Raw genomic sequence first — 23,038 nt, forward strand, 5'->3', positions numbered from 1 at the left:
CTTGGATATTGACTTGAGGAGACTTCAAGTTCTCTCCCTGGCAAGAAACACCTTTCAAGGTAGTTTTCCTTTGCTTCCTCACAACTCGAGGTTGCAACAACAACATTTATGGGGAAATTTCAAACACAATCAGTGAGCAATTAGACATATCATGGGAATTCATTCATTAGCTGTTTAGAGGGTTTCATGGTGAAGCATGATTATAGTATGCTGTTTTACTCAATTCTTGTACTATGGCCATTGCTTAACTAACTGCTTTGTTAATGTATTATATAAAGATAGTTTACCAATATTTTCAATTATAAGTGCACTTTGTGTAGAACTTTTAGTATTAGTATTTGAGGCCCATATTGGAATTTCTAAACTATTATATATAATCAGATTTTGATTAGTATTGAGAACTACATAGCATTTAAATCCTTTATTTGATGTTTTTGATTCCCAAATTATTTTTGTCAAATAAACAAATATTAAATTACAATTTTTAGTTATTGTTAATTTATAATTTCCATTTGAAGAAACAATGGAGTTTTCTGAGAGAAGATAAGATCCTAAATAGTTTTTATTTCCACTTACTAAAGATGACCTATAAATCCAACAATCATTTTCATCCATATTTATCTAACAATGTCACAAAATATTTCAAATGGCATTAGAAATATAATTAATTACCTTTATATTTTTTATTGTGAGATTTTGTTTATCATTTATTCTGTTCCCATGTACTATATATTCTAATTCTATAAATTCGTGAACAGCTCGAATATGACCATATAGTCCAGCTAAAGCTTGATCTACAACTGCTTGAGCAAGAGTTGTAAGTAATATTTTAAGGTATTCGCCTCTAACTTGCATATTAGATCCCATAGGTATGCAAAATTTAGCATTAGAAATATCATAAGAATATCCATGTATTGATATTTTCATAGATATTTGAGAAACTTTAACTCCTTCAAAATTTTGTATGGGAAAAGTTCCTACCATATAATTTGTATTATTATGAAGACTATGGAGAAAGAAAACAAGATTTTTAAATATTACATATGCATCTTGATTAGAAAGTGTATCAGTAAATGATCTAAGTGTGAAAGTTAATGTGTTTACAACAATTATAATAAAAAATAAAGAGGTAAGAAAAACATATAAATTCATCCTTCTGTATATATAAAATGAGATTCAGATTCAACTATTTATTTTAAAAATAATTTTTAAAAAGTTGGAAAAAAACAAAGTTTTTAAAGATAATACTTTTATCTTTTACATTTTTATATATTTCTTTTTCTCTTTTCTCAGCTGACATCTATATATAAAATCTATAAAGTTAAATAGATGATAAATTTGAGGAGCTTTAAATAATGATCTTTGAGTATTGGCTGGTTATGAACATTATGAAGAAGTTGAATAAATTTTAAATTAAAAACAACTCACCATTTTTACAAAGCTAAATCAAGTAATAAATAAAATTTCCATAAATTGATTTAAAACAAGTAAGTTTTTATAGGTGACAATTTCAACATGCTCAAATACCAACAAAGAGCAATTCAAAGAGAGGGGGAACAAGAGGGAGTAAAGAATTAGAGTCCAATTCCATGCTATGTCAATCCATAGTCCACAGATGTATACCTCCAAATCTTCATTGGTTATTAATTCCATATTTTATCTATCATCTGCAATGTGAGTGCACTATCATTGTACTGATGTAAGGGACTTGTATGGCATGTCATTCATAAAATGGGTGTCCATAAGGGACTTGTATGGCATGCTATTCATAAAATGGGTGTCCATATGTCCATATGACACCTTGCTACCTCACACACACACATATGCAGTCCATGTGGTAAAACCCCATAGGCCTAGATGGTTTTTACCCATGGCAAGTACAAGATGCCCCAATATATTCCACTGGCATGGCAATATGACTTAGAATTCAATGGCCATTCTATGAGTGATCAATAGCCATCCAATGAGATGGGATAGTGGAATCATAGCATACACATGCCATTGCCTTTGATTTTGGTCACATAGTTGTGGAGTCTATTGGCTATAGCAATGGTAGTGATGGTGATTATAGTGGAGTTGGATGTTAAGGTAACTCATTTTCCTCAAGATGATAAGGATTATCACATTTACCAGTTTATGCAATGAAGAGTACTTAACTTCTAAGTGGGTGAGCTTGATTACCAAATCCAGTGTTGCGGCACCAGATCTAGTGCCACCGCTGCCGCCAGATCCAGTGCTGCCGAGTGCTGCTGTGCCATATCCAGTGCCACAACAACTGCTGTGCTGGATCTAGTGCCACAGCAGCTACTGTGCCAGATCCAGTGCTGCTGTGAGTGCCCTAGATCCAGTGCCACTACACCAGATCAATTGCCACCACACTAGATCCAATGCCAGAAAACTCTCTGCTCACGTGGTTTGTCAATTCTCACACTTAGTTTTTTTTTTTTTTTTGCAGTTCAGGATTCAATAAGGGGAGGAGGAGCATCAGGCCAAGGCCTTCTTCAACTCTTCTTACAAACAGGGAGGAAATGAAAAGGTGAGCACAAACAACTTCATTGAAGCCCTATGATGCTCCACTACTCTTATAAACCCCACCAATGGATCTAGAGTTCGAACTTTGAGCCTTTGGTAGAGGACATGAGGATGTTTTCCAGGAGCATCAGGCCATGGTAGTGGATGAAAACGAGGTATAACATGTATGACCTCAACTTCAATCCAGATAAGCACAAAAATATTGTCTTAGTTCCTTTAGTTTTCTGAATACCATATTTAAACAAGAGTCTTTAGACCTATTTTACCCTATTTTTATCCGTCTTAGATCCATTCTCCAAGGGGATTCACCAATACCATTAGGTTTCTACCTTGTTTATGTTAGACTATTATAAATTGATTGAACCAATTCATCCCAAAAATCACATCAAATCTCATTATATCCAAAATAGTGAAGTCCATATCCATTTTTCAATGTCTTTACTTCAACTTTTGTTTGTCAAAGTACTTCATTAGTGCTTTGAATACCTTGAAATCCTCAATTCTCCCAATTATTACATTGTTAGTTTGACTTGCTAAACTATGTCTTATGACAATTGTAACAATGCTAGATACTTCTCAAAAAAATATCCCTACCTGAAGAAAGCCAAAATCAACATAGCTATTAAGTTAAGTGAAGTTCAAATAAAGGTATGTGATTTAGTCTTTAGCTTAAAACTACTCATTAAATAAGCAACTTTGGTAAAGAGTCATTTACAACATTTATTAGCCCTTCAAGAGAAGATTAAAGGTAGTTTTATTAAGGCTTTAGACAATTTTGTATTGTTCCATATATTATTAATGGGTTTAATCTTTTTATTAGTGGATTTGTCCTTTTTGGCATGATTCTTATGTGTGCTTACTTTTTGACTATTGAATTTGCCTTCTGAAATTTGAGGATTCATTCTTATGATAATTCTTCTTGAATTTCCCCTTTCTATATGTTCCTCTTGGTTTGGATCTTTTGCTAAATATGAATTTAATTCCCTTTTATAAGTTTTTATTGAAATATACTTTGATAACAATATCTAATATGTCCTTATAATTTGTCAGATTCCAATATATCATCTTGCCCCGAGCCCAAATTTGCAATCTTGAGATAAATGTATAGAATGCATTTATATCGTCAATATCCATGACAAGGATCCTTTTGGTCATGAATCCATTCATATACTCTTGAATGCTTTTATTTGCCTTAGCTTACATAACTCATCCCTTAGATGTAAAGTAGTATTTGGGGGAATTTAAAATACTTTAATCTTCACCTTCATCACTTCCTAAGTAGCCATTAATTTTTCATTAACCTTTGTTAGTTTCCACCAAAACTTAGTATTATCTACTAAGTATATTTTTGCATATGGGACCTTTTATAAGTTTGATAATTGCAATATTTAGAAATAATCTTCCATATCATAGAACTAATCCTTCACCCCTTTATAGTTATTAACTTTTAAGACTAGTGAGGCTTTGGTTTGTGTTTTGGAATTGCTTATGGGATAGATTCTATCTTGATTTGCTCAACTTATTCTAGTTTAGCCTTAGTACATGTCAAATGGTCTATACTTTTTACATTTTTAATATCTATAGTGTTTTGTTTTCTCTTCCATTTCTCATCATGTTTTTATTTACATATGAGGGTCTGTAATATGTGCCAATTATCCTTCCAGAGTGTCCAATTGAGCATTAGATGACCTCATCTCACCTCTAAATTCACATTTAGAAGTCTCTATAAGCAACCAAAACATGATTTATAAAGGTTTAAATATAAAGGGAAAGGGTTTATAAATAAAAGTGCACCTCCTTTTCCAATTGGTTAAAGGTATTAAGATATTTAGGGTTAAATATCCTTAGGTTTGAATAATATTGGGCTAGGTGACTTCCTAAAAAGTTCAAATTCAGGAGTTTATAGTCTCCTTATTGGATTTTTTTTTATGTATATAGAGATTATTCATCCATTGCTTCTTATGTAACTAAAGGCTCTATCTCCATAGGCAATTCAATCTCCACCTTTATTCACTTATGTTATGCTTTAGCTATTTCCCATTTATCCACTTTTATCCTTCATTAGAACTAAGAAAAAGGCTTTGATTATAAACCACAAGATTTTCCTTTCCCAATTTGTCAATTTACCTTACTTATTTGACTATTTTTTACATTGGCCGTAGTTAAGTTCTTTTGTCAAAGTCCACTCTTATTATACCAACTTTTACTTAGTCTTATTTGGCTTCAACTACTCATTGCACGAGTAATAGGTGTTAATCATCTTTTCATAAATTCCTAAACTCTTTTTCCCAATCCCCCTTTCTTCCCAAAATAGATTAGATTAATGTTCAACTACATTCATTGCAAATACAAGTAGTTAAACACACCAAGCCTCCAAATTTTTATCATCCTTTAGTATGATAAAATTTATTCATGGGACCCTTAAATTCTAAACCTTGAGTACATTTTATAGTTCAAGACTTCAGGAGGAAACATTATAACCTAATGACCCAATATAAGTATCTTACCCCACCTCTATCCCAAATGGAAAACTTAAGCCCCATAGGAAGGGGTGACGACAAATGAACCATATAGTACTCAAATAGGCACTATTTTACCTTATTCGGGAACACTACATTTACTTTTCCTTCAAAAAATGGGAGTTATTTTTGAGTATGTCCTTCAGGGACTTCCAAGGCTATTAACCCTCAATTTGAACCCTAATACAATTTGGAAATACTATTGGAGAATTCCTTTAAGACTTGGTCCTTAGCCTCATTTTCTTTATTATACTTTCTTTATTATACACTTGCACCCAAGAGATCGAGTGTTTTATACTTTCACCCTATGACCTATATTAATATTTGGACTCATTTTCAAACTTAGTCTTGTCTAACCCAAATTTTTTATTATTTCAATTATGATTTTGGGATCATTTAGCCTATGATATTTTAAAGAGTTTGTTCCTTACAACCATCAATCTTGCAGTTCATTATGAAAATGGGCTCTAAGAACAACTTGAATGACCATATTATGAATGGTAGTTCAATAAATAGCACAATATATTTCCTTTACACCACCTCATTCGGATGGCAATAATGTAGCATCCATGCAAATTAATGTTTTTAGTTGTCTACCACCTCACATCTGTGAAATAATAATATTGCACCAACAACCATCTATATCTCTATTATGGTGATCTAGACCATAGTGTTGCTAATTGCCTAAAGATGTCCATGATAAATGCAGCCCCTAACCTATGCTATAGAGAAACAAAGACTAGCACATTTAAGGTTGTTTTATCTCTTTATTGTTCTTTAGGCTTGTATTGCATCTTTCCATTTTATTGCCTTAGGGGATAGTGGAGCTAATGCAAATTTCATAATTGGGAGTTTGCTTTAGCTCCTAGCATAAAATTATGACCTCTTCCACATTATTATCATGCCAATATTTGTTAATGGTCATCAACTTGCATCAGGGGCAATCATACATGATATAAAACTTATTGATGTTGATATTCTTTAAAATCATCACCATTTTGAAAGTATATATCATATTGGTTTGATATTTATATGTCACAAGGGTATAGAGTTCCATTGGTGCTTCATTATATAAACTCACGAGATTATTAAATATTAATTCATTTTCCCAATTTTAGTTTGTTTAAAAGCTCCTTGCCCAATAGAAGGGACCATATCATGTATTTTGGTAAGTTAGACTTCAAATTTATAAAGTTTGGCACAATATTCAATAAATTAATCTTTCAAAAATTATATATGTGCAACAGGTGAATTACACTTAGTTGCACTGCCTATAAATCCACTAATGCCTCTTCTTAATGTTCTTTTAGATCCTAACCCATTAACAAAAACACTTTAATTGCCTTTTATCCTTCTAAGAGGAAGTTTAAATGTATAGTTACAATATTGTATATTATTATTAGTGTAGTGGGATTTTGATTGGATCAAATTAATTTTAATTTAGACCACTCACTCTTCTATATAAGATAAGGCTATATATATTACTATATTTTATACATTTATATAATCAATTATTATTAAATATTACCAAAATAATATTATTCTAGTATTTAAAATTAATTTAAGGTAATTTATAATTATTATTTTATTTTCTAATTTCAGACTTTTTAGACTATCTTATGTGACAGCTAAATTGGAGTTTTAACAATCAAATAATCCCATTTTAGTATCCAGAAATACAAGCTTATTAAATACATGAATGTGATACTTAACCATCTTATGAATAACTACCATTTAATATTTTAAATACTATTTTAAATAATTTAACTTATCTGAATTTAGTGGATAAATATAAATAATTAGCAATATTAGTAAGTATTTATTATTTTTTGTGTTTACTATTTTACTAAAATTATTTCAAAAGAATCTTGAGTCTTAACAAAAATAAGAATCTTCAGAAAAGTTTAATACAACCAACTAGCTAAGACATTATGAAATAATAAATTGTTTTGGAGTATAATTTTTCTTGTAAAAAATAGCTTTAGTAACAAACTATATCACTAATCAGACCTAACAACCTTTATAGACCAATTCGAGCCCTTAGAATAGTTTTCTCATACTTATTCATATTTGGTTATAAATATTTTGCATCATAGGTATTTTAAAAATAACAAGAAAAAATTTGAAATTTCTGGCTACAAATAATCTAGAAATAAGTATAACTTCATTCCTCTTAAACTAAACACAAATTTTGTGTAATAATATATTAAATATTAGTTTTTAAACTTTATTTATATTTCTTCCAAAATTATATATTGAGTATTCACCCAACATTTCCTTGGCATTACTAATCTATCTATAATACTAAAAATTTCTTTTTATGCTAACAGTATTATTCGTCCTCAAACTATGGTTCTGTGAAAAACTTTAATGGATGTTTTTAGCGGGCCAATGAGCTTCGGGCACGTGTCCAAGGCTGGCGCCGTCTCGGACGCTGACGTCATACCCATCTACGGCGGCGGCGCCAGCGTGGAGCGATCCTGCCCGTCCGCAGAACTGGCAATGGAACTTGCCAAAGCCTTCCAAAATCGTTGCCCGGCTCATTTTCTTCCACTCTAGGTTCTATCATCGATGAGAGTGTGGGAATGTGGCCAGTCTCGGGACGTCGACGCACGAGCTTTTCCGTGAGGTAAGCCCAATTCGAGCTAGAGAGCCAGCCGAGGGTTCCAAGCATGGTCCGGGTGGAAGACTTTGAGCTCCTGGTTTTGGTGTTCTTCCTCCGTGGATGTGAGGGAGCTGACTGTTTGCTATTTGCTGGATGCAGGGATGGAGGAGGTCCCGCCTTGCCAAAGCATTTGTCTTCCTTATGGTGCGTATTCTAAACAAGCAAGGTGCCATTGAATTTAAAATATAGCATTGACTGTCTCTTAACAGAGCCTTGCTGGTAATCTCTTCCACAGCTGCTATTGCATTTCCAGCAGCTCAAATGATGTTCTTAGACCTGGAATGAAAGTTCGTGACAGGAATTCACTTCATTTCTGATTCGCTCCAGCTTAATCAATGTTTGCTTGACCCATCCATCTTCAGCTTTAGGAAGTAAAAATAGACTTTTTTTCCTCTTCCAGGTGTGGGTTTTAAGCCAGGGTTCCCTGATGGGTGGAGCTTAGGAATTGAGAGGAAAAGAGTTCAACCATGAACTCTTTCACATAATGGAATATTTCTTGATGAAATGTGGAACTTTCAGGTTTGACTTGAAGCACAACTTCTGGCATGAAACTACAATTTCTTTGCATAAATCTGATTGATCACCCACCGACGTTCTGGAATGGAATCCTCTCTCTCTTAGAGCAAAAATAAAAGGCAAGACAGAAAAAAAAGAAAGAGCATTCAGTATACACATTATTAGGTAGTGCACTCCAAAAAGGTTGGACTTGTACAGCCCAGGCACATTGTTAACATGGATATTCGTTGTCAATCGCCTCAAGCCACAGTTGTGGCTGTGACACAAATAATGCGAGAAAAGAGATGGATAAATGGGCCACTCCAAAATCTCGCTTTCGAGATCCGAAGTTTCCTGCTGGAGGTTAAAGCTGCATATGTGTCAATCCAGGAGAGCTACACACACGCACAATCCATAGGCCCCGCCCTCGTGATCTTTCTTCGTTCCCCACCTCCCTCATAATGCAAAAACTAATCTTAAAAATGGGTAGACTACCGCTCTCCCATGTAATTTCCTCGCATTAGCAGCATTTGCCGGATCACGGCATTTGCACTTAAAAGTCGAGATCGCCAACTTTTGACATCATTTGATTCGTTTCACGTGTTGTGATTTGAATTGGCCACGCTCTTGCAGTTTGCACTCGATCGATCTTAGCCAGCAGCAGCAGCAACAGTGCCTGAGCGGATCGAAGCCAAGATTCCTTGAAACTGGAGGTTGGGCGAGGATAACTCTTGGAACTTTGCTTCTTTGTGGCCTCATCAACAACCACATGTGTACATTGCATGGGGGAAAGGGAATCATCCCTAATCATCTCGCTTCTGCCACCCTTTTGCAATCATGCAACAAGCGAGCAGTGAGTGGAAAAGGATTTGTGGAGAAAAGCTATGGTGGCCAATGGATAGGCCAAAGTTGCGACGAGTAGTGTTCCTCGTGGTGGGGTGTTTCTGTTATTGAGTGGAATGTTAGCAAAGGGAAAATGTGGCAAGCTTGAGAGCACTGGACACGCCGCCAAAAGGGGTGAGAAAAATAAAAAGGAAGAACCACTCCTCATAGATATCAGGAATGTCAACACATTATAAGGTGAGGGGCCGAAATGCGAAATTGGCGTTGGAATCTTATACGATCATCCATGATTGACTTCGATCACAGCCATAACTAAAGAGAAAAAGAGTGAGCAATCCATCTCTCAAGTATAGCAAATTGGTAGACATGGGATTGGGCGATTGGATCTCATCTTTGTCGATCTGCCAAACTTCTGGGGCTCGAAAACGGAAGCTTCATGAGAGGTTCATGGAATGGATCTTATTTTTTCTTTCTTTTTCTCCTTAGCTGGTGTGCACTTTGATTCATGGCAAAGAAACACATAAACACGCAAATTGCCAACTGCGATGATAACCTGCTGGGCGCCACCTCTCTTTAGCTTTTTGGGAGGAGTTTTCTGGACCTTGGAAGAGAGAGAGTTTCGTTCTGGGCTTTGATATAACTAAGAGCTTTTCTTCAAGCGAGATCGAGTGAGAGTGCTCCCCAGGTTAATGGACAAGCACTTTTCCAAAGTCAAAAGTTAAGCAGTCCTCGTTGTTAAGTAGGGAAGCCAGAGATGGTTTCTGCTTTCTTTGCCCCAACAAAGCAGGAATCAAAGATCAAATTTTGCTTCATTAAAGTATAAAGACTTGGAGCTGCAATACAGCCCAAAATTGACCGCCATTCTTTGAATCAATTATTCAGTCGATTGATCCATGGATCCATGACTTATTCCTGGTTCCGTTGCTTGAAAGACTTCATGCTAGATACCAGAGTTTACAAAGCTAAAATTCCAGCCCGTCCCCAATCATACCTTGTACTTAACGTAGATTATTCCCAGTCAATTCCTCAAAGAGATTTGGAGCATTGATCTCGCTAAGAAGCAGATTATATTCCCCGATTATTAAGAGCCGCGGTACGCGTTGATTATGACTGGCACGGTGAATCCAGCGTGGTGGCGGCGGCGCCCAATCTCCACCGCAGGCACCAACTATCCAACGGCCCGCCGCCACACACGTGTCAGGCTGGGCGTGATCAGTCATGCGCCGCCGTGGAATATTTTCACGGCCGTCAACCGTCAAATGGCGGATGAAAGTTTTACTATAAAAGCGACCGGTCAGTCAGTAACAAGGTAAAAAAGTAAAGAGTCTAGAAGAGGTACCCAGTTTGGGCATATGCTTTTAAACTCTGTGGTGTGAGTGAGCTTTAGTAGCGCTCTTCTCCTTTGCCCCTACCAGTGTGTTCTTAGCGAGCGAGCCATGGATTCCAAGGCCGATCGCCAGGATTTGCTCTTCTACCTCCTGCCGCTGATCCATTCCAATGCGCCGAGTTTCCTGCCGCTGCTGCTCGCGCTGGGCGCGGTCCTTGCCGCGGCGGTGGCGATCTTCCGCTGGACTAGCCGTGGGGGATGCGCGTGGGCGGATCGATCCAGCACCATCCCGGGGCCACGCGGTCTGCCAGTCCTTGGATCGCTGCTGGAGATGGGCGATCTCGCGCACCACCGCCTGAGGAGCCTCTCGATCGCGCACGGCGCGCGCAAGCTCATGGCGCTCAGCCTCGGCTCCACGCGCGTGGTCATCACTAGCGCTCCCGAAGTGGCGCGGGAGATCCTCACCAGCGCTGCCTTCGCGGATCGTCCTCTCAAGCAATCGGCAGCGGAGCTCCTGTTTGGCCGCGCTATCGGCTTCGCCCCCTACGGCGATTACTGGCGTGGCCTCCGCCGGATCGCCGCCAATCACCTCTTCTCTCCGCGGAGGATCGCCGCCCACGAGCCGCAGCGCCAGCGCCACACCGAGGTGATGATCGATGCCATCGCCAGCGCCGCCGGCAAGGATCATGGCAAGAGCGTCGGGATTCGTGGATTCCTCCAGCGTGCCTCCTTGGCCAATGTGATGCAGGGTGTGTTTGGGCGGTGCTACAGCGGCGCCGAGGAGGCGGAGCTCCAGGCGATGGTGCGAGAGGGATTCGAGCTCCTGGGAGCTTTCAACTGGTCGGATCATCTTCCCCTGCTCCGGGCGATCAATGTGGACCCCCACTCGATCCAGGAGCGCTGTTCCAAGCTCGTCCCTCGCGTCCAGAAGTTCGTCCAGGCGATCATCGACGAGCACCGCCAGGCGCGCAGCGGCGGCGATGATCGGGAGAGCTCCGATTTCGTGGACGTGCTGCTGAATTTGAGCGGCGAGGAGAAGCTACAGGACCAGGATATGATCGCTGTGCTCTGGGTAAGCAAAGCTTGCACGATTCTTTCCACCATAGCTTTGTTTCTTCCTGATCGATTGATTGCTCTCTGTTCTTGGCTAGAAAAGAGGAAAAGCTCTTCCTTTGATCCGAGTCATATCTTTTCTTTTCCAAGCTTTCTTCTTTCCTCTTCTACTTTCTTTCGTGATCCAAGTTCCTTGCTAGTCTCAATCGATCACTCACTCTTTCTTTCTCCCAAAGTTTCGATCGAATGCTTTTTCAGAGTTCTTCTCTTTGATCGATCCAATTCTTACAAAAATCTTCTTTTTCCTTCTTTCAGGAGATGATCTTCCGCGGCACTGACACCACTGCAATCCTCACGGAATGGATGCTCGCGGAGCTGGTCCTCCATCCAGAAATCCAGCGCCGCCTCTACCACGAGATCGAGGAGCTCCAGTCCAAGAAATCGCCACCATCGCCACTCTCCGATCAGGATGTCGCAAGAATGCCGCTACTCCAGGCCGTGGTCAAGGAAACTCTCCGCCTCCATCCACCCGGTCCCCTCCTCTCGTGGGCTCGCCTCTCCACCCAGGACGTTACCATCGCCGGCCACCACGTACCGCGCGGTACCACCGCCATGGTTAACATGTGGTCGATCACGCACGACCCGGCCGTGTGGAGCGAGCCCGAGCTGTTCGTCCCGGACAGGTTCCTCGGTGTGGAGTTTGATGTCAAGGGGACCGACCTGAGGCTGGCACCGTTTGGAGCTGGACGAAGGGTGTGCCCCGGCCGAGCTCTCGGGCTCGCTACTGTGGGTCTTTGGCTCGCCAAGCTCGTCGAAAGGTTTGAGTTTGTGGAGGACAAGGAGCGTCCCGTGGATCTCAGCGAAGTCCTCAAGCTTTCGTGCGAGATGGTGAATCCGCTGAGTGTTGGTGCTGTGGAGAGGTGCCCGATCGCTGCCAGCTCGTGACAAGTTCTCAAGTATCATCGTCGTCTTGGGTGGTTTCAGCAGGGAAGATCAAACAAGGATGAGAAAAGTGAAGAGATCAGCAGCACCACCAACCTGAGCATTTGTAAAAATGCATCGTCATCCTCTCTTCAGTCTTGCGAGAGCTTTGGTTCTTTCGTTTTCTTGCACTTAGTTCCTTTCGTTCTTAGAGATTTTGCTGACTTTCGGGCTCGAGATCTCTGGATTGGAAGTGTCTCCAGAGATCGAAAAGTCCCCTTTTTTTGTACTTGGGGTCTTTCTTCTGTATAAAACTTGCATCTTCTAGAGAACTGTTTCTTTGGTTGCTTCTGCTGATTCGTGCGTTTTGTCGTCAACCTGTCCGAAAGTGGCTTTTGGATGCTACTGTTAAGCTTGAAGAAATTTTCTGCGAGCTCGCTCTCGATCGAAACAACAAAAAAAAAACACTTTTTGGTTCTTTTTTTCTTTTTTTTTGCTGTTTGTTGCTCGTACAATACAAATAGTCGATCTGATCGATCGAGAGCGAGAGCTTCCCTTTATTTTTTCTCGCTCTGGAATCAAGCAAGCCCAAAAGAATGATTGATTGAACAAGCAAAACCGACTAACTGCCGGATCCACAATCGAGACAAATCGAGGAAAGATTGCTGTGTCTTTGATTTTCATTGCTCGCCACTCACCGGGAAAGAGATTTTGGCGGAAAGGCAGTGTTCTCTCGCGAAAATATCTACATGTGCTATGTAATGGAAGTGCAAGAGCTTTCATTCATGCTTGATCGATAATTGCGATGCGTGGTCTCCCCATTTTGAAAAACCATACATAAGTATCATGATCTTTGATGTATAGACCTTCATGTGCTTGATATATCTCGCGATCGTGCTAAAACTTTGGCACCTGTGTTGTAGTCAACCGTTTACTTTGAGTCCACTCTGCGCTGACTTTTCAGAATTTGTGTCGACCAACATGTGCCGGAAGATGCTTTGGAAAATTTGATCAAGAAACGGTGAGATCTGGTAACATGCCATGATAAGAGCTAGCGATCCAGACATTTTGTCATTAAGGTTTTGTTCATGAGATTCATACGCTATCGTCCGAGTGAATGGTTGGCGTGATTCGAATCTTTGATTTGTGAGTTTCGTGTTCCTGTCCAAGTCGAAGGTATGTTGCGACAAGCCGTCCACATTCACCTTGAAACATGCGAACCAAATGGAATATGGAATGAGCGTTAGAATAATCGAGTCTTTGTGAACCATATAAGCCAACCAAACATCATGTGATTCGAGAGAACGAGCAAGTTCAATTCTTCGCAACTCCACAAGCGGAGGGTGATATTGTTTTGTAAGTTCTTGGCACACGACGGGAGGAAGATCCTCATGTGGAGTGTTCCTGGATTGACTGACTGACTCCCAAGTTCATAGGAATAATCTTAGTTTTGGCGGCATAATCTTCGAAGCGTGACCGAGATCCTGCTTTCTTGCGGCACTGGAACTCCATCCCAGATTTGCTGCGCGGGGTTTGTGTTGATTTCGTGCGTCCAGCCGTATCTGGCCTCTCCAGACATGACGAGCAAATCACCCGGACGAAGCAGCACTCCCACTTTTCTGGAGCCATCCTCGCAGCTTTTAAAAGTCATAACTCTGGAGGATACCAGCGACAAGATCACGATTCCATCCTCGAAACGCAAGAGATCAACGTGAGCACCTATTCCCTTTCGAAAGCAAACAACCACCAAAAGTCGGTTCATTTTTTCTCACGAACAAAGATTTTAGAAATGTATATATATACACTGACCTCCAAAGGCTTGTAAGAATTCACGATCATTTGATCGAACAATGGCTCTCTGGATATAACTTCTCGAGCCAAGATCTTGGACCTTTTGGAGAGCTGCTCTTCGAGCACACAGCTATGTACGAGAGCTGATAGATTCAACGCCCACAAAGGCAAGCCTCCAAATCTCATTGCCTGGAAGGTTAGAAAGGTTAGCAAATCAACACACAAAAACAAAGCGAAGAAAAACCACCTGATTTTCGTTTGGGTTTGTAAACCATGACTCTACTACAACATCAAAATCTAAACAGAAAAACCCAATCGAAGACAGTAGATTTACCAGCCTCAATGTCGTCTATAAGCTCCTGTTGTTCGTGATTGGAAAGAAAATCTCGACATATCCAAAGACCCTCGACCTCCTCTACATGCTCCCATTGTCTACAAACATCGATCAAAAAAACATAGAAAAATCAAATCGCAAACTTGCCTCTCGGAGAAGATCCCATCCTCGCCACTATCATCTTCGGAATCCCCAAACACGGCACACAAGAGATTCCTCACCGCCGCCTCGTCCTCCATAGGAAAACCCAAAGTGACGTGTCAACACACGTAGCCTCCACGTCAAGTGAGCATGACACGTCACAGGCCAGGCTAGAGTGAAAATCCGAGACTGCCTAGATTACCTCTCAAGAAAAACCCCTTTTGGCTTTAAATGCGCACTCTCTCTCGATCGAGCCGAGGATAGATAGACTTTCAAGGATTTTTCAAGGCGGTGGGAGCTCATAGCCTGGAACGAAGCACGGTTGTGCTTGGTTTCTCGAGCCATCCATAAAATCGCGCTTCGTTTCATGCTATGCGCGTCCATGATGCCTTGGTTGGAGTCGCGTTGTTTCAGCTGGCGCCTGGATTGATCCATAAAGAACTCCTGGTCTTGTTTAATGGAATGTAGCTTTTCCTTGGTGAATAGTGGTTCTCTCGTTTAACTCCGATGCTGCTCAGAGAATAAACGGAGCTCTTGTAACGAGAAGAAAAGAAAAGAAAAGAAAGAGATGGTAGCTCACCTCTGATTCCGATATGATCTTTCAGCTCAGCTGGATGGTCTCCAGGAAGTTTTCTGGGCGGCGATCAGCTGCTCCTGCTCCTGTGTGTATGACACGCGGATTTCCCAATGGAGTGACTTCAGGAGCGGCTCGATCTCCCCCAGAATCGTCGTGGTGTCTCGGAAAATCCCCCAGCCGCCGGGCCTTAAAATCCTGTCCATCTCCACCACCGTGTTGACAACACCGCAGCTGCAAGACCGAGTAAAGATTCCAGGTTTTAGAACTACAGCTAAGTGAGCGAACTCCAACTTTCACTGTTACCTCTGTTTCAAGCGTGAAAACAGATGGTCCGCGTGCAGCAGGTCATACGTGCGAGGATATGTGCTGAAAGACTCACACCAGTCGTGATACTGTCCTATCAAACCACGGTCGGTGATAATCGGCAGTGTATCAGGCTCAGTGACTGGAACCACGTTGAGGACCCAGACTGGGTATCCCACGAGAGCAGCAGCAAATCTGGAAAGTTTACAAGGTTAGCTAGCTGCTAAAGTTGTCTCGAGCTCAAACTTACCCTCCATATCCCGCTTTCATATCCATGACGTTCCGAATTACAGTCCAGTCGATCTCAAGGCCGCGTGCGTAGGATTTCTGGACGACATGCTGCCAGTGTATCGTGTCGGATTCAAACTCTTCCACCGCTGGCTTTCCAAACAATCCTTTTGGAATGGTTCCAAGCCAGTCCGGCGTTGCATTCACCCTCTGGGGCCACTCCTGTGGCCATCTAGTGCCACGGATACCGTCTCCTTCGGGGATCTTGTGAAGACAACTTTGCATGGGAACGTACCTGGTAAAGGAGAGCTCATGAATAAGATAGAGAGAGAGGGAGAACGATCTTGCTTACCATGCAGCATCTCGATTGTCTGATTCGTCACACATAGGTGGCTCGTTCTTCTGTCGTTTCTGGTAGCAAGTGTTGTCTTTGGGCTTTTGAAAGATGGCAATCCCGACCCCTGTTTTAGGATCCCGCTGTTTCACAATCATCTTCCAGCACATATTGTCAGCTAAGGCCTTCGTGTCTGCACAAAACCACCTCGTCAGAGCTTGGATGGTAAAGGCGAGATCGTACCTTTCCATATCTGTACATCTTCTGGTTCGTTTTTGTACACTGGAGTGGCCGACCAGACGAAGTATCCTCCCGGACGAATGAGGCGATTGAGCTCCAAAAGAAGTCTACCACCTGTTTCAAGAAAGAAAATGTTAAGAAAGTCCTTTGAACTATACAAAAATGTGCGTACCATCTACATGCCATGGAACTCTGCAGCGAGCACAGTGTGCGATATCGTAAGCATAGCTAGGATAAACCAGCCTCTGCGTTCCCATGACCGCGAGAATTGCTGGAATTCCACGCTCCAAAGCTAGCTGAACCTGAGCTTCGTGTTCGTCTTTTGGAGCGAATGACATGGTAATAACGTTCTTGTCAAACAAAAAGCCTCCAAAACTTGCGACGCCACAGCCAACATCAAGCACGGTGCGAACGTGCTTCCCCCATGCAATATCTGGAAGACTCTGCAAAACATTTACTCTATTAGTCTAAGCTAGCAACAGACAACAGAAACTTACAATCTGGATGAAGTCAATGTAGCGCTGAGCTCCTTGTTTAAATTGAGTTCCACCGCCAGGAAAAAGAAGAAGGTCGTCTTTCTTTTTCACCCAGTTTTGGTCCTTCTTATACGACACTAATCCAGGATGAGGGACGTTGCTGTACCAGACCTGTAGCAAATTTTGCTAAATCATATGCTCGGAAAAACGAATTCGCATACCTGCTTTCGGCTTTGTGGCCAGTTGACATGAGCCTGGTATCCTGATGGAAGAGGTGCGAGGCATTTTTTAATATCGTCTCCAGTTGGGCAATGCCGCTCCCGGTGCTCGTAGTGGCTTCTTGACCTCAACTTCTTAATAGCTTTCTGGTTGTCCAGGCACGGAATATAATCAGCGGCGTTGGAGAAACTGCAAAGTTTCCACTCCATATCAATTGGCGATTGTTCGGGTTGCTTCTCCTCGGGTTTTTTTTCTGTTTGCTGATCAGCACTTGGAAGAACATCCTCCTTCTTCATCTCCTGCTTGGACTCATTGGCTTGACTTGTCCAAGTGTTGGAAACCTCTTTGTTTTCGACAGTCAGCTCTAACTCCGTTTTGTTTGTCCCCAGCTCCTCGATAGTAGCAGTGTCGGAATCATCTTTCTTCTCCGTGGCATCCTTGCTTTGAGTCTCTTCGTCTTTTTTCTCTTCTTCCTTGTCCTCAACTTTCTTTTCTTCTCCCTTATCCTCATCCTTCTGTTCTTCTTTCTTGTCTTCGTCTTCTTTCTTGTCTCCGTCTTCTTTCTCTTCATCTTCTTTCGCATCTTCTTCCACCGGGGCATCCGAGTCTTTCTTCTGCTCTCCATTATCCACAGGTGTGTCGTCCTTCTTCTCGCCATCAACCTTGTCACCATCTTTTTCGTGGTCAGCTTGTTGTTTATCTTCGAGATTTTTCTCCTCGGTAGCATCCATCTCTTGTTCAAAGTCGGACTCCTTCTCGGACTCCTTCGTCACCTCACCCTCTCGAGCCTCGGACGGAGAATTCTCCCGGGAACCCATCTGTGACGCCGCTTCATTCGTTTGTGGAACAACCTCGGTACCTTGTTCTGACGGAGACCGGAAGAACGCTATGGCGGCAAGGATCAAAATCGCTGCGAAAACGCCCGTGATCAGATAGTACATCGGCGTCTTGCGCCTGTCGCGCATTGGTTTTGCCACCCTCATCTTCGAGCTCCTCGAGTTCCTGTAAGAAAAATATAAGATCTTAAAAAAAAAAAAGGAAAATCAAGGATGGATCGATCTTTCCAACGAGGATTTCGCTCACCGCCAGATCCAAACCCGTGAATGCTGGCACACGGAGCTACATTTTGTTTCCTAGCTACAATGCGCAAGCAATGCGAGCAAAACCCTCGGGAAATACACCCCGATCGATCCAGAGTTTAGCAGCGCCTTACCGGATCTTGCAGCTCCAGCCGATCCGAGAGCTCGCACCTCGAGCGGCGCCGCGGCGATGGGATCCCTTCCTCCTCCTCCTCTCTGTCAGTCACAAATCCTCGAGCTCATTTGGCTTGCTCTAGAGTTTAATAGACAGTACGGTACTGTCGGTGGCTCATCGCTATCTGTGACCATGTGTACGGACGTTGTTGTTCGGAAACAACGTGAAGAGCGCTACTATTTGAATCGAGGATATTCTCTAGGGTTTTATGGCGCCTAAGCGCGTGAACACTACCCCTCCTGGCGATCCAGGAGGCGCCAATGCCGTTCCGGCGCAGCAAAAGGAAGGAGAGGCCGCGGCAGTGGAAGCGCCGCCTCCTCAGGTATGGATTTGTGAAGCTGTGGTAATATTTTGATCGCCCATTGCGTTGCTTAGGTCGATGAAGAACTGGTAATGCTCCAGAAGAAGGCCGGTGCTGGAAAGGCCGAGGTGGACAAACTCAAGTGAGCTTATTTCGCTTAATCCATAAGAATCTAAGGAGTAAGTCTGATATTTCTTTAGAACGATTTGAAAACTTCACAGCTCTTTTTATTTTTGTTTCACTGTAGGCAAATGCTCGACACACTCATGCACGTACAGAGCCAAAATGTGAGGGAAGCTAAGATCATCGAGCTCTTGAAAAAGGTCTTTCTTTTCTCGTATTTCGTTTTCTATTTATCGTCCTTTGCTTGTTTGATCTATAGAATGGAAGCATGGCGAAGAATTTAGAGCGTGAGCGATTGCTGGTGGGACGATTAAAGAAAGATGTTTCTTATCTCCAGAAAGAGGTGAGAAAGGATTGTTTTTGTGGGTACCGGATGGTTTTTTGTTGTATCAGGTTGTTCAACTGAAAGAAGAAGAAAAGCTAAGACCTCCCGAGGAACCCACGGAGGTGGAAAAATCCATCCAAGAATCAAATATATACAGAGACAAGTTCATTCAGGTTTATTTTCCTTGTTACGAACTGCATATGTGTTGTCAATCAAAGCAAGCAGGCAACAGCAAAACTTATGGAGGTCCAAGGAGCCAAAGCTGTGACCTCTGCGGAACTATCCAGGTTACAGCACGCATTGCAACGAGAAGTTGGAAATGTTCCCATTGTTAAGGTGAACGCTTGTATATGGCTGGCTGGCTTCTTTTATTTATTTGTCTTTACAGGTCCTGGAAGGAGGCCAATTCTGGAAGGGTCGGGCGCAAATGATTACCCTGCTAAAGGTCTACGATGCTTATCAAGTTTCTCTCTGTTCTTACGTTGAGTTTACACAGGACAAAGTCGAGGACCTTGAACAGAAAGTCCGGGAGAGAGCATTGGAAGACCAGAATCATGTGTTTGATTTGAAAGAGAATGCTTGCAAGAAACAAATCGATGAGCTCGCTAAAAATTTTCTGGTGAGTTGTGCGTGTGCCGCAAGAGCCGTTTCCTACTAAACTCACGCATGGCAGGCTACGCGAGAGGAGCTGCTAACAACAAAGAAAAAGGTTGATTGCGTGCTTGCCAGAAGGAACATTTTGGAGAACGAGGTGATCTGATATTTTGCTTAGAAAACACTACTAGTTGTTATGTTGCAGATGAACAATGTGAAAGCAAAGATGGGATTGCTTGTAGCGAAGAGTGATAGCGACGACAAACTGATAGTGGCACTGCGTCAGGAATGCGTCGCTTCCAAACTGGTACGTGGTTTTTCGTAACACTCTTCCTCACATCATGCGGTCTTTTGCCAAGGCTGTGGCACCCGAAAGGCTCAAGGAGCGGATTAGCTGCCCCTTGAGAGTTGGCTCATTGCATCGAGAACACCAGCTCGCAGCGTCTTTCAACGATCTGAAACTTCACTGCCGAGAACAGGTGATCTCTAAAGCCAGAGCTTCTGTTTGCTGTTCTAAGCCAGCCACCGTACAGGAGCTACAAATCAAAGCCCAGGCGGAACTAATCGACTACCTACGAGATATCACAGCAGCAACTAGAGGTACCATGGAAGTTTTCCAAGTTCCATACTTTCCACCTCACGTCCTCGTCTTATACAGGCGAAGAGCAACCAAAAGAAAGTGAGCAGTGACAATCCCAGCTTGTTCAAACGGTGCAAAGCTTTCATTTCCATTACTTATGCTTGGGGTCCTCTCCATTCATCTCACCCTTGGTGTCCTCCTCGTCTTCACTATACTCGCTTCCACTCTCGTCTTCCACAACCTCCTCGTCGATCTCCTCCTCGTCTTCCACCCCGTCCTCGTCGGCCTCGTCCGCGGCAGCGCTCAGAGCCTTGGTTGCCACTGCTGGCCGGACCTTCTTGCTCACTTTGAGCTTCACGCTCACCTTCTTGTCACACCCAAGCCAGCAGTCTGACAAGCAAAACGCCGTCAAGTTATACGTCCCTTCCTCCGGTGCTTCAAACATCCCCGTCACCAGCCTGCTGCCTTCCTTCACTCTCTTCACTGCCTCGCTCACTGCCTTCTTCACCTCCGACTCCTCGGCACCTTTCCCTTCCAGAGATTCTTGCGCTGCCTTTGACGCCGATGATATGGCCGCTGCCTCGTCCATGAAAGTGATCCTCTTGTGTACCCAGACGCTGTTCGCGGATGCGTCTCCCAGTAGCACCCAGAATCCTTCCTCCTTGACGTTGGAGTAGTAGGGAGTGTGCGCGTAGGCTGCTGTGAGGCCATTGCCGCGCTTGACTGATATCCAAGCTCGCATCGTCACGGCATCTCCTTCTTGGACGAACTCTTCTCCTTCAGTCCCGCAAGTGACATCGATCGTGACGGTGGGTATCATGTCCAGGACTTCTTCCACGTCTACGATCTGGCCTTGGGAGAAACCGGCCAGGGTTGACAGGAGTTCCTTACGCTCGTCCATTTTCAAGTCCCGGAATTCTTGCAGAGTTCGCACTTTCTGCAAATGAAAAAGAGCACACAGTGAAAAGTAGAATGGCATGCGGGCTAGTCCCTACCTTGCGAGTGAGCTTCTTGTGAACGGAATCGTCGAAGTGTGGGAGCTGCATGAATGCGGCACTCCCTTCCATAAGGCTTGCTCGATCAGATCCCTTTCTGGAATTAAGAGTCACAGCCTGAGACAGAGAAAGAAAAATGTACTTCAAATATCCAATATACAGATAATATAGAAAACAGACCTGAAAGAAGCTTTGAGACAAGTCCATTACTCCCAAAGCAGGCCGAAGCCAGCCATGACCATTTGCACTTCTCGCAGCCAAAGCCATCTAAAAACCAAACAGCAATAAATTAATTGCTTGCAACAGAGTGAGGTTTAACAAAGTCACCTTCATCAGCTCTTCAAGGAGGCGTGGCGTAAGCTGGATAATACGTGCAAAATCCGACGCCAAGCCCGCTGGAACGTCCGCAGAGCTCCTTGTTAAATGTGCGAGCAATAGGAGTTCCGTCTGCCACAACGTAATGAAAACCAAGATACTAAGAAAACGAAACTATTACCTTGACTAGAGCAGGATGCTGCTTCCAAAACTTAGCCTGTTCTTGCTTTAGATTCTTGGGATCAAGGTTAAGTTCGCTTCGTACTACAACAAAAAGCTTCTGCAACGGCTCTTCATCACTTCTACGCACTGGGATTTCCACGAACTCGGCAGCTCTGATGAGAACATCCATCACTTTGCTGCATAGGCCATGCACGCGTCAACGATGAAACTACATCTAGATCCGTTACCTGGGAGCCAGTGATGGTTTCATAAGATAGTAATAGCTTGACAACGTTTGATGCATGATATAGTTTCCAGTGTACTTAGAAGATCGCGATAAATAGACCACCGCAATCAGTAGCGGTAGTAAAATTCCACAACCGACCAGTCCTAGAAGTATAATTCCTCCAGTTGCCCCGTTGATATTGAGCAAAAACCACGGGAGTGCTATTCCCATTTTGAGCCCCTGTAAAGCGAGACGAGGTTACTATAAAGTAGAACTTACGAAAAACTTCGAACCTGTCTGCCATCGGGATGCCCCCATTTCGCAAAATTCTCCCTAGCAACTGGGTCAGTAAGCGCTTGATACGCCTTTGAAATATAATCCACAAAGTAGGCATTGGCCTCTGCAGAAAGCAACGCGTAGATAAAACCATGATGAGGAAATTTGCGCATAAGATTTTAAGTTACCAGGATCCGGATTCTTGTCCGGATGGTACTGCACGGACAGCCTTCGGTAAGCTTTCTTTATCTCAGAATCCGATGCATTCGGCTCCAAACCGAGAATCGAGAATGGCTCGAATGGTTGCGACTGCAAAGACCAAGATAAATGAAAAGAGAAAAAGCAAACAGAGCAAGAATTTACCTCACGAGCGCTGAGCTTGATATAATAAACCAGAAAGATCATCAAGATCCACAAGAAAACCAGTGTGATATTGCTGCATGTCGAGAACCTTCCCAACTGGAACAAGAATTTAACACAAAGAGAGAAAAGAGAGAAGAAGAAAACCAACCTTTCTCCACAACGAGACTTGATACTTGGGAGATTTCGCGCAAAGCGAGCAATGGCAGTGTAAATTCCTCCCCTGCCGCCTCGCAGCTCTGGCAAGCCGATAGATTGTCCACGGCACCACGAACAGGCCCAGCACGGAGAGAATAAAGATTGGAAAAAGGGAGCTCATCTCCTCCGACGCTGCCATTCTCGGGAAAATCTAAGCCTGCTTCCCAGGAACCAATTCCACAAACAGGAGCTGCCGCCTCGATCTAGCTACCTAGCGCCTTGGATCTGCATACCTATCGTATCGATCGATCGCCGAGCAAGCTCGGCGCTCCAAACCCTAGTCTCTCGTTCGTTGACGTAGCCCTCGTTGTATAGGGAGACTTAGTTTGTT

General features: G+C 42.7%; 5 protein-coding genes and 1 long non-coding RNA gene across 11 annotated transcripts; 3 read left to right on the forward strand and 3 right to left on the reverse strand.

Moving 5' to 3' along the window:
• Positions 1 to 7,599: 7,599 nt before the first annotated feature.
• LOC112344661 lies at positions 7,600 to 8,067 on the forward strand. Its single transcript, XR_002991800.1, has 3 exons — positions 7,600 to 7,680; positions 7,816 to 7,860; positions 7,926 to 8,067. It is a non-coding gene; the product is annotated as an uncharacterized LOC112344661 (long non-coding RNA).
• A 2,093-nt stretch (positions 8,068 to 10,160) lies between these two features.
• LOC9659033 (cytochrome P450 78A4) lies at positions 10,161 to 12,687 on the forward strand. The gene is made up of 3 exons (XM_002964831.2): positions 10,161 to 10,363; positions 10,445 to 11,453; positions 11,750 to 12,687. Exons 1-3 carry the CDS (start codon positions 10,161 to 10,163, stop codon positions 12,377 to 12,379), a joined length of 1,842 nt encoding a protein of 613 aa, XP_002964877.2. The 3' UTR covers positions 12,380 to 12,687.
• A 1,073-nt stretch (positions 12,688 to 13,760) lies between these two features.
• On the reverse strand, positions 13,761 to 14,758 carry LOC9659034 (alkylated DNA repair protein alkB homolog 8). 2 transcript variants are annotated; one of them, XM_024669647.1, is made up of 5 exons: positions 14,628 to 14,758; positions 14,481 to 14,578; positions 14,394 to 14,425; positions 14,165 to 14,335; positions 13,761 to 14,081 (listed from the first exon to the last, which is right to left on the reverse strand). In XM_024669647.1, exons 1-5 carry the CDS (start codon positions 14,717 to 14,719, stop codon positions 13,800 to 13,802), a joined length of 675 nt encoding a protein of 224 aa, XP_024525415.1. In that variant the 5' UTR covers positions 14,720 to 14,758; the 3' UTR covers positions 13,761 to 13,799. The 2 variants fall into 2 exon arrangements, with proteins under 2 accessions (XP_024525415.1, XP_024525414.1); XM_024669646.1 differs by having other exon boundaries at positions 14,394 to 14,428.
• A 61-nt stretch (positions 14,759 to 14,819) lies between these two features.
• Positions 14,820 to 17,981, reverse strand: LOC9660222 (probable methyltransferase PMT23). Its single transcript, XM_024670035.1, has 10 exons — positions 17,592 to 17,981; positions 17,001 to 17,510; positions 16,801 to 16,950; positions 16,476 to 16,746; positions 16,307 to 16,417; positions 16,082 to 16,256; positions 15,752 to 16,024; positions 15,502 to 15,696; positions 15,202 to 15,429; positions 14,820 to 15,131 (listed from the first exon to the last, which is right to left on the reverse strand). Exons 1-9 carry the CDS (start codon positions 17,979 to 17,981, stop codon positions 15,228 to 15,230), a joined length of 2,277 nt encoding a protein of 758 aa, XP_024525803.1. The 3' UTR covers positions 14,820 to 15,131; positions 15,202 to 15,227.
• Positions 17,982 to 18,471: 490 nt separating this feature from the next.
• Positions 18,472 to 20,349, forward strand: LOC9660223 (coiled-coil domain-containing protein 13). Of its 5 annotated transcripts, XM_024669492.1 has the most exons (13): positions 18,472 to 18,574; positions 18,628 to 18,732; positions 18,801 to 18,876; positions 18,936 to 19,019; positions 19,070 to 19,174; positions 19,227 to 19,337; positions 19,390 to 19,446; positions 19,498 to 19,620; positions 19,675 to 19,752; positions 19,801 to 19,902; positions 19,955 to 20,074; positions 20,129 to 20,195; positions 20,254 to 20,349. In XM_024669492.1, the coding sequence occupies exons 3-13, from the start codon at positions 18,805 to 18,807 to the stop codon at positions 20,283 to 20,285; spliced, it is 951 nt and encodes a 316-aa protein (XP_024525260.1). In that variant the 5' UTR covers positions 18,472 to 18,574; positions 18,628 to 18,732; positions 18,801 to 18,804; the 3' UTR covers positions 20,286 to 20,349. The 5 variants fall into 5 exon arrangements, with proteins under 5 accessions (XP_024525260.1, XP_024525258.1, XP_024525259.1 ...); XM_024669490.1 differs by having other exon boundaries at positions 19,955 to 20,195; XM_024669491.1 differs by having other exon boundaries at positions 20,129 to 20,331.
• LOC9659035 (dnaJ protein ERDJ2A) lies at positions 20,296 to 23,015 on the reverse strand. The gene is made up of 10 exons (XM_002965173.2): positions 22,661 to 23,015; positions 22,513 to 22,608; positions 22,338 to 22,458; positions 22,167 to 22,273; positions 21,896 to 22,113; positions 21,667 to 21,844; positions 21,498 to 21,617; positions 21,351 to 21,437; positions 21,171 to 21,287; positions 20,296 to 21,112 (listed from the first exon to the last, which is right to left on the reverse strand). Exons 1-10 carry the CDS (start codon positions 22,844 to 22,846, stop codon positions 20,327 to 20,329), a joined length of 2,016 nt encoding a protein of 671 aa, XP_002965219.1. The 5' UTR covers positions 22,847 to 23,015; the 3' UTR covers positions 20,296 to 20,326.
• Between the last annotated feature and the right edge of the window lie 23 nt (positions 23,016 to 23,038).

The sequence above is a fragment of the Selaginella moellendorffii genome, unplaced genomic scaffold (genome assembly GCF_000143415.4).
Source record: "Selaginella moellendorffii unplaced genomic scaffold, v1.0 SELMOscaffold_5, whole genome shotgun sequence".
NCBI lineage: Eukaryota > Viridiplantae > Streptophyta > Lycopodiopsida > Selaginellales > Selaginellaceae > Selaginella > Selaginella moellendorffii.